At 35.5% G+C, this 16,325-nt stretch overlaps 1 protein-coding gene across 1 annotated transcript in view; it reads right to left on the minus strand.

Moving 5' to 3' along the window:
* The window catches only part of CACNA2D3 (calcium voltage-gated channel auxiliary subunit alpha2delta 3), a 468,241-nt gene that overhangs the window by 120,505 nt on the left and 331,411 nt on the right, over positions 1-16,325 (minus strand). The window contains exon 14 of the mRNA XM_074836249.1: positions 10,876-10,893. Within this exon, the coding sequence (XP_074692350.1) occupies positions 10,876-10,893 (18 nt within the window). The remainder of the gene's footprint in view (positions 1-10,875; positions 10,894-16,325) is intronic.

The following is a 16,325-nucleotide window of genomic DNA, read 5'->3' on the forward strand; positions in this document are numbered from 1 at the left end:
TTGGCAGATGAGCAGGTTGTTAACCACTTCCATAAGTGGACCCAGCAAATAACTGGATGATAGATGACTTGTATTTGCAACGTTTCACAGAATCACCAACTCAAGCTGCAGTATTTGCTTCACAAAAATTGTTAGATTGTGAGGAATTATCTGCTGGGGAGAAGCACAGCTTTATTCCCTGGGCAATGACATTTTGGCAGAAATACTTTGAAATAGTAGAATGTTAACCACTGGGTATTTCTCCTAAGACAACTAATGCTAAAGTCCATTAATAAGTTGCAAAGGAAGCGATGATCTAGGTATTTTGCATTGTTGTGTTGCAAGTCTGACAATTTCTTATATATAGCAGAACTCTGTAACAGCTCATGCAAGTGTTTGAAAAATTCTGAGAAAAAAGAACACTCTCTAATCTCTGATAAAACTTCATCTTATATTAGTTGCATTCAGAATGAACATGTAGCACTGATATCCTCAGGACTGGCTATGATTTTGGTTTTTTAATCATCAGCAAAAACACTTAACAAAAAATGTTAAATATCACAAACTGAGAATAACAAAATCAATATATAACGATAAAGTCTCTGAATGACTGTACTAAATTTAACAGTTCAGGTTATTGTGCAATTAGTAATAAACTCTTTGGTTACTCAATTACTATGTTTTTCCCAAAAAGAAAATGTAGACAATCCTTATGATTCCCAAACTCATCAACTGAACATCACAAAGTCATAGGCTCAGAAAAGAATTATGTATGCAAGTAAAATGAAAATACTGTAGCCAAATACTTCTTACAGGAAATATCTTGAATAATTTTTTTTTTTTTTAATAAGCACAAAATGCGTATTTCTAAGCAGGCCACAAATAACTTGGTTACACACAGAATCGGGGGTTTTTTTAGAGTTATTGGCAAATACAGAGAATGATACTTATCCTGATATAATGCAATAAAGTCACCAGATGGATGGTTACTAGTTACATATAGTGAAGGGCCCTTGGGAATGACTGAAACGCGAAGCACCATGAATTTAATGTCAATCTTTCAATAGTCTGTACATTATCCAATTTTGTCCTTACAGTTTCTTAGGAATTACTAATATGAGTAACTAATACTAATATTTACTGCCATTTTTACAAAGGTATGCTTTATGTGGCATAATAATTCCCCACACTCTGATGATTCAAAATTGTTTAAAGCTACATGCTAAGCTTACTTTGTTCATCCTTACTAACCCCCACATACTCTGAGGGTTGGCAGGGTTCATCGGAAACCAAGGGTAAGGTTTGACAAAAACATAGTCACACAATATTATATTTGTTATGTATATAGTTTCTGCTGAAACAAAATGTTGCTGGCAGACCAACTGTGTTCACAAATAAGGATTAATTTGGACCAAAGTTCACCTAAATGTTGGAACCTCATCCAAACATATATGCAGAACCACTAATAACTTCCATTTCCTCCAACACTCTGTTTTGAGTTCTTGTTCTGTTCTCAGAGAAAACCCTCTATTTGTTTTCTTGCCCTCTACTACTATACTGTTTTTTTTCCAATGTTTAATAATGTCTATTTACACATCAGTCTAAGTATTAACAAATCAAGCTCCTTTCTATTTCTTCAATCTTCATAACCTTGATAAGTATTTAAGCTTATTCTTTACTTGGGGCACCATATTTGTTAACACACATAGGCCCTGACTGACATCAAAGTCCTGTCTCTTACCTATTTAGCACTATATCAATTACTGCATTTTTATTTACTTCAAGCAGTTACATAATACCAAGAAAAAGGCAAGGAAACAAAAGCTGCTTCATCCTCAACCCTCCATGAAAATAAAAATTCCACTGGCAAGCTCCAACACTTGAGGCTACCAACAGATGTGAACTAAGGAAGAGGTATGTGCTTTGAAGTGCCTTTCAAAAAATTTTATTGCTCAGTATTTTTTTCTATAAAATTAAAGAATATAAGAAGCAGCATTCAAATACATCTAAACACTTCCCAGATCCAGTACAACATCCTGCAGGGTATAAGATGGAACCAAATAAAAATTGGTGGAATAGTACAAAAATAGTCTCAAATAATGGTTTTGTTGGATATTGCTGACATTTCCTAGGGGTGAAATTTTCAAAGATGCTTCTGGAAGTTTAGTTTCCAAATACCACTTGACATCTGCTAGGACTTGGGCATCTAATTTCATTAGGCCTCTGAAAATTCTATTAATTGTTGTTGCTTTTTTAGGAATGTTGACAAAATATAACCATAAACTGATATAAGGCAGAATATAACCATAAACTGAACAACAGTTTAACAGTTTTAGGTCAGTGATGGTATCTGTGCACTATCTTAGACTTTTGTTCTAGCTAAACATAGCTGCATAGACAAGCTTGTTAAGGTCCCTTGCAATTTTTGAAGAAAGCACTTCCCGGTTTCAGAATTGGATGTGAATTCCAATTTCTTCAAATTCTTGGGTTTGGATTACTGGAAACAGAAGCTAACTAACACAAATAAAAGATAAATTCAAGAGCAATGCTTAAGGCATTGTCAGATGCTTCAGTCAGCAAATTAAAATTAGTCAAATGAAAATAAAATGAGAAAATAAATATAAGGATCCAAAAATTTTTGAGAGAATTAAAATGGAAAAACATGAGATAAATTACTCATGGCTTTTTAAAAAGATATTACAGGCAAAGTCACTTTCTTAGAGGTGGATTTCTTAAAAAAGGCAAATGGGGCCAGGCCTGTATTATTTATTTTCATTTATAGAATAAATATTTATTTACATTCACATATACTTTCCTATATTTATTTAGATCTGTATTTATCTTAAATGTCTGACATCAGCAAGCCTCCACTCTTGCAGAGTAAGTTGTCTTCATGCTAAACAACACAGAGCTCTGATTATATGCAGTATGGCACTAAGTGCCTGTCCTTTCAGATTTTCCTTACTCTGTTAGATATTTTTTCCCCACAGAATAGCAAGAAGTTCCTGCATTTTCCAAAAGCCAAATTAGCACGTTTACATGAGCCTTATGCATTTCAAAACAAAACCCTGAGTTTACCTAATCACAGGAATTCTGCAAAGACATTTTATTCAATAAACTGTTTATCCATACGAATATTGGAATGTTTTATTTTGCAAGCATGGAATGCAATATGGGGAAGTAGGCTGCCCCATAAAACACAGTGGTCATTGTTCAGGGAAAAAAAAAAAAAAAGGAAAAAAAAGAAAAAAAGAAATTACCTAAAGTTTGGTTCAGTTTCTTCTGCTCCAATGCAATTAAGTTGTTCTCTCACTGATTTATTTTGATTAAGGACTGCAGTTGATGAGTACTGTAATCAGCATCTCCCTTAATGAATCAGGAAGATACCTTCGTGAGAGGAAACACAGATTGTCTCTGCCAGTTCACATACGAAGGCATCTTCCTTCATAAACACAATCAGTCTGAGCTTCCTCTCTAAATTCAGTTCTCTCACACCTCAGTAGTCTTCGCTATTCTATCAGACTAATCTATTGACCAGTATTGGTCTACCTGTTTCCACAGACAGGATAGGACCAGTGGATATGTCTGGGAGTCCCCAACAATGTATGAGACTTAAGTATAAGACTTTTGCTGTCTGCACTGGTGGTTTGATCCTGAATAAATTCTCCACAGTAATGTGAAAGCAATGTGAAGGCTCATTACAGTCCTTCTTGTGGCAAAAGCATACCACATACTGGAATCCCTGAACCCAGGAAAACCATGTATACACAGGCAGAGTTCCTTTGCAGTAAGGTATTTTTTCATATTCAAGTTTCTCCTCTAAAAAGCAGAAAAAAGGACTCCTCCCTATGCTGAATGAGCATCTCTTTTTCAGTACTGTCAGTGTACAATTAAGTTTTCATATTGCAGCAGCTCTTGTTCCACCAGCCATTTCAAACATTCTTCCATTTTCTTCTACCTTTCTGCTGAACTGCTAATGTGTGATTTAGTTCTACACTTGAATACACTACAAATTTCTTGTTCTGCTAAGAATATCAACTCACAATAACATAATTCTCTCCAGGGTTTGTTAATAAACCAAAAGCAACAAAACAAACCTCAATTTCATCTCCTTCTGAGCTTAGCTTCCACTCAAGATCTTCATTAATTCATTTTCTTTCCTTCTTGCCCATAGCAGAAGGCATTCCCATCTCTCTTACATCATGAGGTAACCTAGTAGACCTGTTCCGTCAGGTGAGTCTGGGAATACCTAAGCAGAAATCTGCCACCATTTAAGCAGAACCACCATCACAAGAAAAACACAAGGCAACTTTAGCCTCAAAGAGCTATGAAATGCCAGGGATCTGACAGTGCCTGACTGGATAATGAACCTACAAAAATGTCAAATTGGTGCAATAAGAATTCATGGGAATTCAGTTCAGTGAAATATTAAATGTGTGTATATTCATGCATTTGGGTATATATGCGTATGGGAGACTACTGAACTGTACAGCCCTTCAGATGTTTCCTATTCCTTCAAATCTGGAAAGATATCCTCACATAAATGCAAGCAGTTTAACTGTTACTACTCCTATGGCTCTCTAAAACATGGAATTACAATGGTAGAGTAAAAATACATGTATTTCAATGCTTGAGTTCAGTTCATTTGAAGTCTGGATGTATTATGATATAGAATATTAATTTTTCATCTAATAGTATTGCAAAAAAGTAAGTTCCTGTAGTTTCTCCAAATTGCACCAGTATGCTTTGTCTCAGAATTGCTAGGTTACTTTGGATGCCATTGGCAAGAAAAACTAAAACTAGACCCGTAAAGAAAAACACAGAGTTTTCAACTAGATCCCAGGATTTTTTAAGTTCCCATCTACAGTATAAAATGATAAATGGAAGAGACAGCATTAGTAGTTTGCCCCAAAAAATTGTTCTAATGAAAAGACAGTTTTAGGCAGGAATCTATGTAAGAGCCATGGACACTTCATTTGATAAAATACTTAGCAAACAATAACAAACCTTTAAAAATCATCTCAGGAATGAGGAAAAATGCATTCCCAGGCCAAATGACTCTTGACTGTTTAGAATAAACAAACAGAACTTACTCTCTGAGAAAGTCACAGATCTGTAATGCCTAGCAGTAATAGTTTTATAATTGGAGATAACTCCTTTTAGAAAGAGATTTAATTGCTACAGTTTTCCCTTTAACTCCTTGCTGTATAGGGTTACCCCCCTCAGAACAACCCCAAATAAATCTCCAGAAACAACAAATAAACAAACATCCACTTACTCCTCACATGAAGCATACAAACCAGTTTAGCTTCACATCTAGCACTAACATCCATCTCCCAGGACAAAGACTAGGGCAGGTTCCAGAATTACTCCAGAACGACATATACAGAAAAGAGTATCCATTTCCTTAAGTGTTTCCATTATGGCAACAGAAATTTGAGAATGATCCCCAAAACATTTTCCTTAGGAGCATATAGCCAAGAAGAGTTACAGTAGGTTGTCTAGAATTTCTGACACAGAGTTAGTAGTGTCCGTATCTATAACTGATAATACATTATTCTTGGCCACATATATTGTGCAGTGATTATAATGAAGCCGAGCTCTGTCAGCGATGGACCAGTGAACGTCTCCTGAGATGGAAGAACAAGTAAGGACAGTAACAAAGCCCATATCCTTTTTTAGATGCTATTCCTGATTTTTTTCAAGGACAATGTGCAATATTGTTTCACTTTAGCTGGCTATGAAGTGGTATTTTCATATTTTGTTAAATATACACATTCCCTAATTGCCATTGATGAATTTAAAAAAGCAAAATAAACAATATACAAAATAATTTAAATAAAAGGCAAATTTGATGGGGCAATTCTACTTTTTGTTGCTAATTTCTGAACTATAATTTGTGACAAAAAGGAAACAAATTTTGAGATCTAAACCTCATATTTTTTCCAGTATCTTTCAGATTTTAGACTCTGTGTTTTAGACAACAACTTGTGTCAGGATTTCTAGAATTTTTTCACCAATTTTCACCACATTAAAAAGGTATTCATCCAAGAAAACATTAGACTTGAAACCTCAAAATATCTTTTTTTTTTTTTAATACAGATTTATTATGTCTATGATATATATCAGGAAATCCTAGCAGGACTGTTCAGCTCAGAAATTAACTTCCATAGTGCTAATTCTATCCAATCTTCATTTCCCAATTTAAACAATGCCTGGCAAAACAAAGTAGGAGATTTTTTTTACACTACCTTTTTTGTTGCTTGACATATGCTTCATTTTTGCACTTGTATTGGACTATAATAACTGTGCATTTCCACAGAACAGGATATCTGTTGCAGCAAACAGTGTCAAGTAAAACCAGATTCATCTCCCACCAATTCTGATTAATGGAAGCTATCAAATAACCACAACAATGCCCAAATTTGCTCATAGACTAATCTGTAGCCCAATAATATTCCACTGAATTCTAATCTCTCTGGATCTACAGTGGTCCTAGTCGATTTTTCACCATCCACAACAGAAGCTTTAATTTCCACAATATTTCATTAAATTACCAACAGGATGAAATGAAGAAAAGGCCCATAGGCCGTTATATCTAGAGGACAGAGTTTAAAATTGGAGCTAACATTCTAAATCAAAATATGAAGAAAAGTTAGGAGATATGATGGGACTAAACAGAGGCACTCAAGCAACTGTTTGTGGAGGGCTGTGCAGCTATGCTGACATAGGAACCTTTGGTCTGTAGACCTAGAAGGAAATAGGCCTTAAGGGACTCACGTGAGGAAATAGGTCAAAGTGAAGGTCTGCTTGCATAGCCTATACAGTCTTGTGAAAAAACAAGAGAAGAGTAGGAGAAAAACACTGCTATATTCAGAGGAACTGAAAGTGGGGTGAAACTGTGGGGCATGGGAACACTGCAAATCCTCTGACAAGGCACCAGTGTTGAAAATGTTTGCCACAATGCTGCTGCTGAAACTTTACCCACAGCAGACAGCAGTTCCACAGGGATGTATCTGAAGTATGAGGTTCATGCTGAAGCTTTTGGGTTTTCTTCACTAGCTTGTCATAACTTTGTCACCTTCCCAACCCACCTCCTTTCTTCCTTTCCCCGCTCTGCATAGGCTTGCTTCAGGAGGTGTCTTCTTCTGTGACTACTGTGCTTTTACGTGCTGAGTAGACTCATGAGGCAGGCTGGAAGCATCAGAGAATTGGAATTTGACCATTTAATTGTGTTTTATATAGATTACAAGAATAAGGAATAGCTGTTATTTTGGTTTAGACTCAAATCATGGCCTGGGACACTATAGGAACCTTTGTGAGTGTATTCAGTTAGAGAGACATTTCCACAGAGAAATGAAACACCAAAGATACTATAGTTACTTAGAGTTTGCAAATTGTTGAGTCAAAAGTGTTATTAAAAGTCAGCTTGCTTGTTGAGGAGTGTGACAGAGAAATTTGGAAAATAAATTTAAGATTGCAATTAACATGTGAGTGAAAAATTTAATGCAGTTTTCTGAATGGACCACTCAACTTTATATACATAATGAAACTGAAAGACAATAGCCTCTCGTCAGCAGGAAACAGATCCAAAGGAATGCTAAAATCAGAGTCAAAATGTTTACTTTGTGATTATTTTGTACTTCATTAGATTCAATTTAACTCCTATAATTTTATAAAATGCTAAAATCACTAGTCATGCACTTCAATGAAATAGAGGCTTTGCAAATTTTCTATTTTCTATTCCCAGTGACAGTTAATTCAACACTTCAAAGTATAAGAAGGTAAATGATGCAGGGAATGATGAATGATGTTCCCAAATGGCTGAAAGATGATAGCATCAAGATAAAAGGAGGGCAAAGCACTACTTACAGAAGTTAAGGAATAACAGAAAGAGAGAAGAAAGCTGTCAGGAACTTTTGGGCAACAAATATCATCAAAACATTTCTATACGGAGGAAATATGATTCTGTTCATGAGAGAATCATTAAAAAAAAAATCTTTCCTAAATGTTCCTAAACACAGCTATGTGCTTCTGATTTGTGTGTCTAATTTACTCACTTCTACCTCTTCACACAAGCTAGGTAGAACAAAACATCACAGCAGGAATAGGACAACAGATTTTGAATCCTGCTGTGTTTGCTCAAGAAAGCAAGTAAAGCTTTCCCACTAGGAAACAAAAAACCTTTTTGAGCTATTAAAGAAATATAGCTTTTGCTCATCGATGAATACAAAAGCTGCTTTCCGCAAGTGTTTCAAAGATAAAGGTCATTTTGGAAGCCAAACTGAAAAAGCCTGAAAATTGGTAAATTTAAGTTATTAGTTTTGTTTTATTACTATGTTCACAGCCCTGTGGGATGGTTGCCTGAAAACATGCAGAAAAGCAACACAGAGGACACATAAAATCTACACAAATTTGTTCCATTTGTCTGGATTAGCTCTTCCTGGACACATTTTCTTCTGAAAGCTACATAACCATATTAAACCAGCATCTCTAGCACCTGAAATTATGGTGGGGATTTTTTGGGTTTTCTGGTATTTTCTATTTTAAGTATAGGGTATATCACAAAGATCTTTTCAAGACAAATATCATGGTGCAACAGACATCCACCTTAAACTCCTCGTATTTCATTTCACCTGCACTCCAATTTTGAATTTGCAACAATTTGATTTAGAGCAGATAGTATAACAGTAACAGGTTTTAATTGTTATTCAACTGCTGTAGACAGTTGAGAACCTACAGGTCTTCAAAATCAATAGCTAATTACCATAGCACATTGACTAAACACAGACTGTAGCCAAAGTGTTTCACATAAAAGACATAACGCATTTCATCAAGATGACCAAGTATTTATAACGGATATAAAATAGTAAAGGTAAACTTGGAATGCCACATTTTTCTTTCAGATCACTCAAAGATTAAAGAGAACATGTTTAGAGAGACATGAGTGTTTGAAATGTTTATAGAGAAAACATTTGCAAGATGATACATAGATTCCAACAAAAATACAGTACAAGTTCAGACACCATATGGCAAAACACGTACACTAGTGACTAAGTCATTCATAAAGGCACGCATCAGCCCTTGTGCTGCTTCCCTTCACCTTGCAGATAGCAAGAGATTCTCGTTTTGTTCATAAGCTCTCAGGCCATGCTTAAGAAAACGCTTATTTCTTACCTGAAGTTATCAAAAGCACTTGTGGATTATTTGTATCTGTCCTCCCTCCCCATCCCATTCCTTCTTTCCCACCCCTCTCTTTCTCTGCATGAAAGTAGTATACACTCAACTAGACATTATGCATACATATACAAAATATGGGGCTTTAGTTCTGTCTTAGTTTGCTCAAGGGGTAACCACATTGAAAATTGGCATTTTTGACCTTCCATGAAAACTGTGTGCTTTTTTGTTAACCTCGAGCTTGAGTAACTACCAGAACATTATTTAATAGCTCAGAATTGTGGACATCATACATATAATACAGCACCACATGACACAATCCAGCAAACAGCCTGACTGGTTATGTCTTTCTGTACCAGCATACTATAACCTCACTCTGTCTTTTTTTCCTCCAAACTCTTAAGAAAAGCATTTCACATAAAATTTTAGACAAGAAAGTGAACACAAAAAAGCCAAAGTTAGCCAGTCTAACCAGTCTTTTAATCCTTCTACTTTTCCAGGAAGCTGTAAACAAAAGATTTCTTTAAACCATCTATTTCCAGAAGAAAACCAAAAAAGCAACAATTTTTGTTACCATGTCACATTTGGTAGGCTCAACTATCAAAACACAAGAACAAACTATGGACGTAGTCATGTCACAAAATAGCATATTACCTGCAGATTTGAAATAGAATTTTCTGAGCTCCATAACAATGACATTTCAAATATACATAGCATCATAAAAATAAAAGCTCCCATGCTCACATTTCTTGCTTTTTAAACTAAAAAGTGGACGAGATACATTAATTAACCATTTTAAAGTTTTGAGTTCTGTGGATGCCCTCACCATTCTGCAAAAGCTATTCACTGAAGATCATTTAACTTATAGCTCCCATTAAAAACTGAACTCTGATCATCATCCAAGACAGTCAACAACAGTGATGTTTAACTGATTAATCGCTATGATATTACTTACTAAAGGTGCTTTACCTAGCACAATAAGAATGACTTGGATGAGTGAGTATTGCAATTTCCCAGTATATTCCATTCATTTTTTCTTTTTAATATTTTTCACTGCAAACCACAAAACAGCATCTAGATTTTCTGTTTTCTAGAAGCTTTAATTGTATTTGTGAAATATACAAGGATGATGCAACAGGCACCAAGCAATTCTTTGAGTTTGCCACAATCATTGTGCTATCATGATGTGCCACGGTGACTCTGGTAACATACCATATCGATGCAGAAGTTGTTTAAAGGCAAGAGCATGTTATATGAAAACTGTCTACAACCTATTAGACACGTCAAATGTTGGATGTATTCAAAGGCATGTTGATAGATACAGTGGGGAGCAGTGAAAGGGTACCAGCTATACCATGGGTTCTGCAGTCTCTACAATAGAGACAAAATGATCCAGAGATGTTTCACTTGGAGTAATGGGCTGATTTTTTTATCCTTACTATTATTTCAAATTGTTTATAAAATAGCCTCCCTGTTGTTTTAAAGTTGTAGGCTACTATATACCTATCATGTTAAAATAGCTCATATGTTTGAAGAGCTGCTCTCAGCAAGTACCTTAGCTGGCCTTGATGTCAGCTACCCTTCTTGCTGCTCAATTCCAGAGCCTCAATTACAGTGAACTGTTTCACTGATCACTACTGTACCATACTCACACCACCATGGAAACATGAAGGACTGGTGACTACTTTGAATGACTAAGATTTGATCAAAATATTTTACCTTTTGAGCCTGAGGGAGCTGGAAAACAACAAAACAGAACAAGCAATCATTATACATTAATTTGAACAGCTACTTTAGCTGTGTATTCATAAAATTACAAACATAATATAGAACAGTGTATAAAGGAAAGAAACTAGAGAAACTAGGTTTACATTGCCAATTGATTCAAATTATTGAGGGCTTATTAACTTAAGTTTTTTATTTGACAGCTTCTCTACTAGGTATCACAGAAGCACCATGCAATGTGTTAAATACCACAATACTAAGAGAGGGACTGTTTTCTCATCAGATACAGTACCACACTTGAACAGTGAAGTAGTTCCATCTTCCTTTACACAAATATAATTCAACATAAAGACAGTTTTAGTTTTGAAACCAGCCATTCTTGGTTTGAAAACATCTAAATCTACACTTATTATTAATGAAATTGACATTAAGAGTGATTTATCGTATTAAAGCAGGAGGTTGTATTCTCTATGACAGAAGAAAGAGAAACAAAATGGTAATAGAAAGTTATTGACTGCCTATGCAAACATATGATCGTATATGTATGCATAGAACAATACATTTCTGTACTGTAAACACAAGTATGATTATATGTACATATATGCAAATAAACATTGTTTATGCATATATGCATATTCATATCACACAGATGTTCTTAGACAAGATTAGCCATACCTGATTGTATTCACAGTATTCACCGTAAGCAGCAGCTCACGTAAAAAGGCATGGAGAGCAGGCAGTAGGCTTCATTACATATAAAATACTTTATTTATTGAGAGTTAGAAAATGGGTTCTGTTTTCTCTTTAGGAAAAAAAACCCAATGTAGGTAACAGAGAGGAGCTCAGAAAAATAAACTATTATAGGTACAATACAGTTTTCCCTTTTTCTGAATTCTTCTCCTCTTACTTTTACACTTGTAGAGAAATTCACCATACACAACAACTGAGTCTTGTGCTAAATTCCACCTTCTCAGAAAATTTCTTTTTCTAAAACAAATTATTTCTTTACAGGTAGAAGCTGAACACAGAAACAGGCAAGTGAATCAATACCAAATGCAAAAAGACCTTCAAGATCTCTAGCAAGCTTCTGACAGACCTTTTGTCCTTGCTCTGAATTAAAACAGATAGAAAAAACAACTTCCATATAGTACTCTGCTAAAAGCTAATGTCCACATTAGCATATGTCATGAAAGAGAATTGTCACGTGATCTCTAATTCACAAATACTGAAAGCAACCAGCCACAGTTTCTCTGTTTTCACAATATAAAATGTAACAAAATTCAGGGCAAGGAAAATTGCTGCAAGTAAATTCTTTCATCCTAAAATCTGAATCATCCAATAGCAAAATATGAGCCATGATCACATTAAAGTATGACCTATATGTTTTTCTTTAAAAGCCTGTTGTTTAAATAATTGATTATATAGAATGATATAGAATGATATGCTGCAGAAAATGCAGATCCCTGCTGAACGGTAAATACATGAGCTAAATCCTGTATTAATAGGTTAGAGCACTACTTAGAGCAGTTTAAAGCTTTTCTGAACATTTATCTACTTATTAGTCTTCAACTTGGTTAATTACTTTGATAAGTGGAAGCTTTTTTCTTTTTCTCATTCTAACAAAAGGATAATGTTACGATATGAATTCTTTAATTTCCTGCTCTAGCACTGAAACTGGTTTTCTCTCTAACACTGTTTTTTGGGGGGGTTTGGTTGGGTTTTTTTGTTTTTTTAATGCCACCTTCTTGCTAAATACATGTAAAAATTACAAGCATCCTTTCATTAGTATCTCAGATAAAGACAGGTGCAGTGAAGAATGATGTCCAAATTTCTACCTTTGGCATAAATACTAAAGGACTCTACAGTTTGCCCAAGCCCCACTACACATAGCAAACTGATGTTTTCATAATGAGCTAATTTGTATGCCATAGTCTACAAAACAGTATTTCATGTACAGTCAAGGCATCCAAGGCAACATATGCAATGTTAGGTACAGAAGTATCATTGCGGAAATACTTACTTCTAGATAACATTCAAACTAAATTAGAAAGCTTATAGTCCACATACAGTGGAGACAGGTTCAAGGAAGCAGCTGCAGGTGAGGATATAGGGGAGAACATTAAAAATCTGAACAAACACAAAAGCCCAAAACAAATGCACGCACACACACACACAACGCTCTATTTGGACTTCACATTTAAGTTGAATCCTTATACAAATACTAGTATTCTTTGATGTAATTTTTACAACTTCTTTTCAGAACTTGAGTTTACTCATATTTGAGCACATCCCTTCAGATACATATGGTTTGGTGTAAGGAACGGAAAGAAGTAATGCCTCAAACATTCACCAACACAGAAAACCTCAAGGACAAGCTGTGGCCTTTGGATTAGTCTAAGGAACGTCACCCAAGGAAGCAGGAGTGTATCGAAGGATGCACCCCCCACTGCCTTGCAGTTGCATTGTCAGACTCCTTAGATAAGCCTAAGATAAGTCTTAGATAAGCCTGTGACTCTATTGTGTACACCAGACACCATGCACACATTGCTAATGAACTGACAAGAGGTGAGCATTTCTGCCCCAGAAGCTGGATGATTGCTCAAGAAGAATGAAGTCAGCAAAAACCTGTGGGACCAGAGGAAAAACTAAAGGTGGGCAGATATGCTGATCAGATGATATGATGAACTTAAGAGACAACAGAAAACTTTGCTGTGTGTGCACCCACCATCAAATCTAGATCTGTGTGCACCCACCACCCAAGATTACCGGACCTGAGACAACACTGGATCCAGGGGTGGTGACCCGGATTTCTTTGACTCTCTTTCTCTCCTTTCTTTTTCTTTCCTTTCCTTTCTTTTCTTTCTTATAGATTTATAAGAGACCATATTGCTTATTATCCTTTCCCAAGTCTAAATTGTTCTCTACTGCAAGTAAAACATTTTAACTGGTCATTTGGTGTCGTTTCACCTTAATTTAACCCGAGGGGATCACAGAACCGTTGCGATTCTCTGGGCTTCCAGTCCGGGTTGTGACATTTGGTCAGATTTTGCCATGTGAGGGAATTACAGTCAGATGAAATGCAAGTGAGGATTTCTTATTAATAATTACCACACAAACTGTTACACACTTTTGTATCTGAAACTGTCCCTATTGCTTTTACTGAGATTATTTTCTAGAGCACATTAATAAAAGTTTCAAAATCAGAGTTCCATATTATGTGTTGCTGAATTCAGTTTGTCAATCCCATTTATAGCCTTTTATAAAATCAAGAATATTTCCTTACTCTGAAATATTAGTAGTCAAAGTCTTAATTAGGAATAATATGGTCAGTGGATATGATTTACATTCATTATGCTTTTCTCTGGGCTAGCATTCTTGTCACTTTTCATCTAAACTTCAAAATACAGGTTCACAGTCTTTTCCTTTAAAAAAAAAAAAAAATTCTGTCTTTGTTTCAGCCAGACAAATCATTCTGTTGCTGATTTGAAACTTGGCTGTTAGAAGATCCTATATGTCAGCAATTCAGTTTAATAATTGCTACAAATTCCTTTGAAATAAACTATGGAGGTTTGTCTGACATTACCCCTTCTGGGAGGCCATAGGAAACAAATAATTTTCCTAACAATAACAGTAATAGTCCTCTGGTCTGACCCTTTATTGCATAGTCTAAAAACTGCCTGTCTCTGTGTAAAACCCAGCGGGTACCTCTGATTCCTGTGGTTTGCTTTATACCTGCCAAGAGGCAGTTTTGCAGTAAACGATGTGATCTTTCCCTGGCCCTCAAAAAGCAGTGCAGATCTTTCTGTTCTACTTGCACCTATGATAAACTATGCCATTTTGGTGTCTTTATTCAAGTCCGACCATACCAAAGTACCTCCTGTTTTCCATTAGTGTCTGTTCCTCCCTCTGATGATTGTCTCTACAGAAGGTACATGATATATACACATAAATATATCTGGTTTATATACCACATAAACATATCTGTTTTACTTGCTCCTAGTTTGCCATCTGGGTAATGCATGTTTTGTTAAAATGACTGTGGCTGAGGTGCAAGGGAAGAAGTCTGGCCATTTGCTGTCTCCTGGTTGCTGCAGGTTGGGTTAGGAGGAGCCCTCCGGAGGGGTGTACCTTCCTCCACACAACTGCTTAGTAAGAAGAGGCCGTTGCAGTACTGCCAGCTATGGCAGGGACAGGAGCCTGCAGACCTATAAGCACCAGGGGAAACCTGAGAGGATTTTCTGATGTAGAAAAGTGGACTTAGGGATCTTAATGGAACTGTGTAAATTTTGCTGCAACCTAAAAAAAATGGATAGATTAAAGAACAAGATTAGAGCATAGGGACTTGCAAGGATGCAATGAAGAAAAGGGAGGGGGATTTGTTTTCAAACTCTTTTCTTTTAATCTATCTTTCCCAGAAAACCCAAATTTTCTTTACCAAACAAATTTTATTCTATTTTGTATTGTAAAAAATTACCCTTCAGAGACTGCAAGCCCCCTGAGGTTCACAGTATGCTTGATTCCAGTAAGACATGTTGAGAATTCCACCTCTAAATTCAGGTCAACTTGGGTCCTGTCACACAATGTAACACAGAATAAATAATTGTAGGAGGTTTTTCAATACTGTTATTGCACACATTGTCATGCTTTCCTCATTAGCAAATAATCTAGTATTGTTTTGAGCCCTTTGTGGAAATGTGTTTGGTATTAGCAGAAAAATTACAGACGTTACTAAAATGGTAAATCAAACCAAGACAGGCAAAGAGAGCAACATCAAGGATATTGCACTATTTCTTGGACCAGATAACTGTGAGGCCAACATGAGTGAAACAAACAAAACCATAGATATATCTGAAACACTATCTTTAGAAGCAGGAGGCATATGTTACAGGACCAGTAGTTCTGTTAAGTACTCCATGCCAGACATCATAAAAGTCTGTCTCCTTTCACCCTTAACAAAAGAAGTTCATAAAGACTGATTTTGTAAATGACTTAATGATAATCCCAAAACAAAAAGGCCATACGCTTCTAAAATATTTTATAGCCATTTCAACAATTTATTCAAAACATTATGTAGCTGTATGTCCCAGGTTTCAAAGAAACCAAGTCTAGAAGTCTTAAAGGAAAACATCCTAGAATTAGAAAGTTATTGTTCTGTTGGATCAGAATTCAACCTTATGTTTGTTTGAAGAACAGCAAAAAAAAAAATCCTGCAAGACTAAATTATACTCATTTTTTGTTATACCAAAAAACTATTTCTATTATTAGAGAAACAAAAATAATATAAATCACCATTAAATTAATTTTCCATTTTCTATTTTTCTAATAATAATTGAATGCCATTATCTTTGTCTAAAAAAATTATACTATTGCAATATATTTATGCTAAAGCATTCAAAAATAAATAACTCTTATTTTGCATTCACTGACCTCATTTCAACAGTCCT

The sequence above is a fragment of the Strix aluco genome, chromosome 11, assembly GCF_031877795.1.
Source record: "Strix aluco isolate bStrAlu1 chromosome 11, bStrAlu1.hap1, whole genome shotgun sequence".
Lineage (NCBI taxonomy): Eukaryota > Metazoa > Chordata > Aves > Strigiformes > Strigidae > Strix > Strix aluco.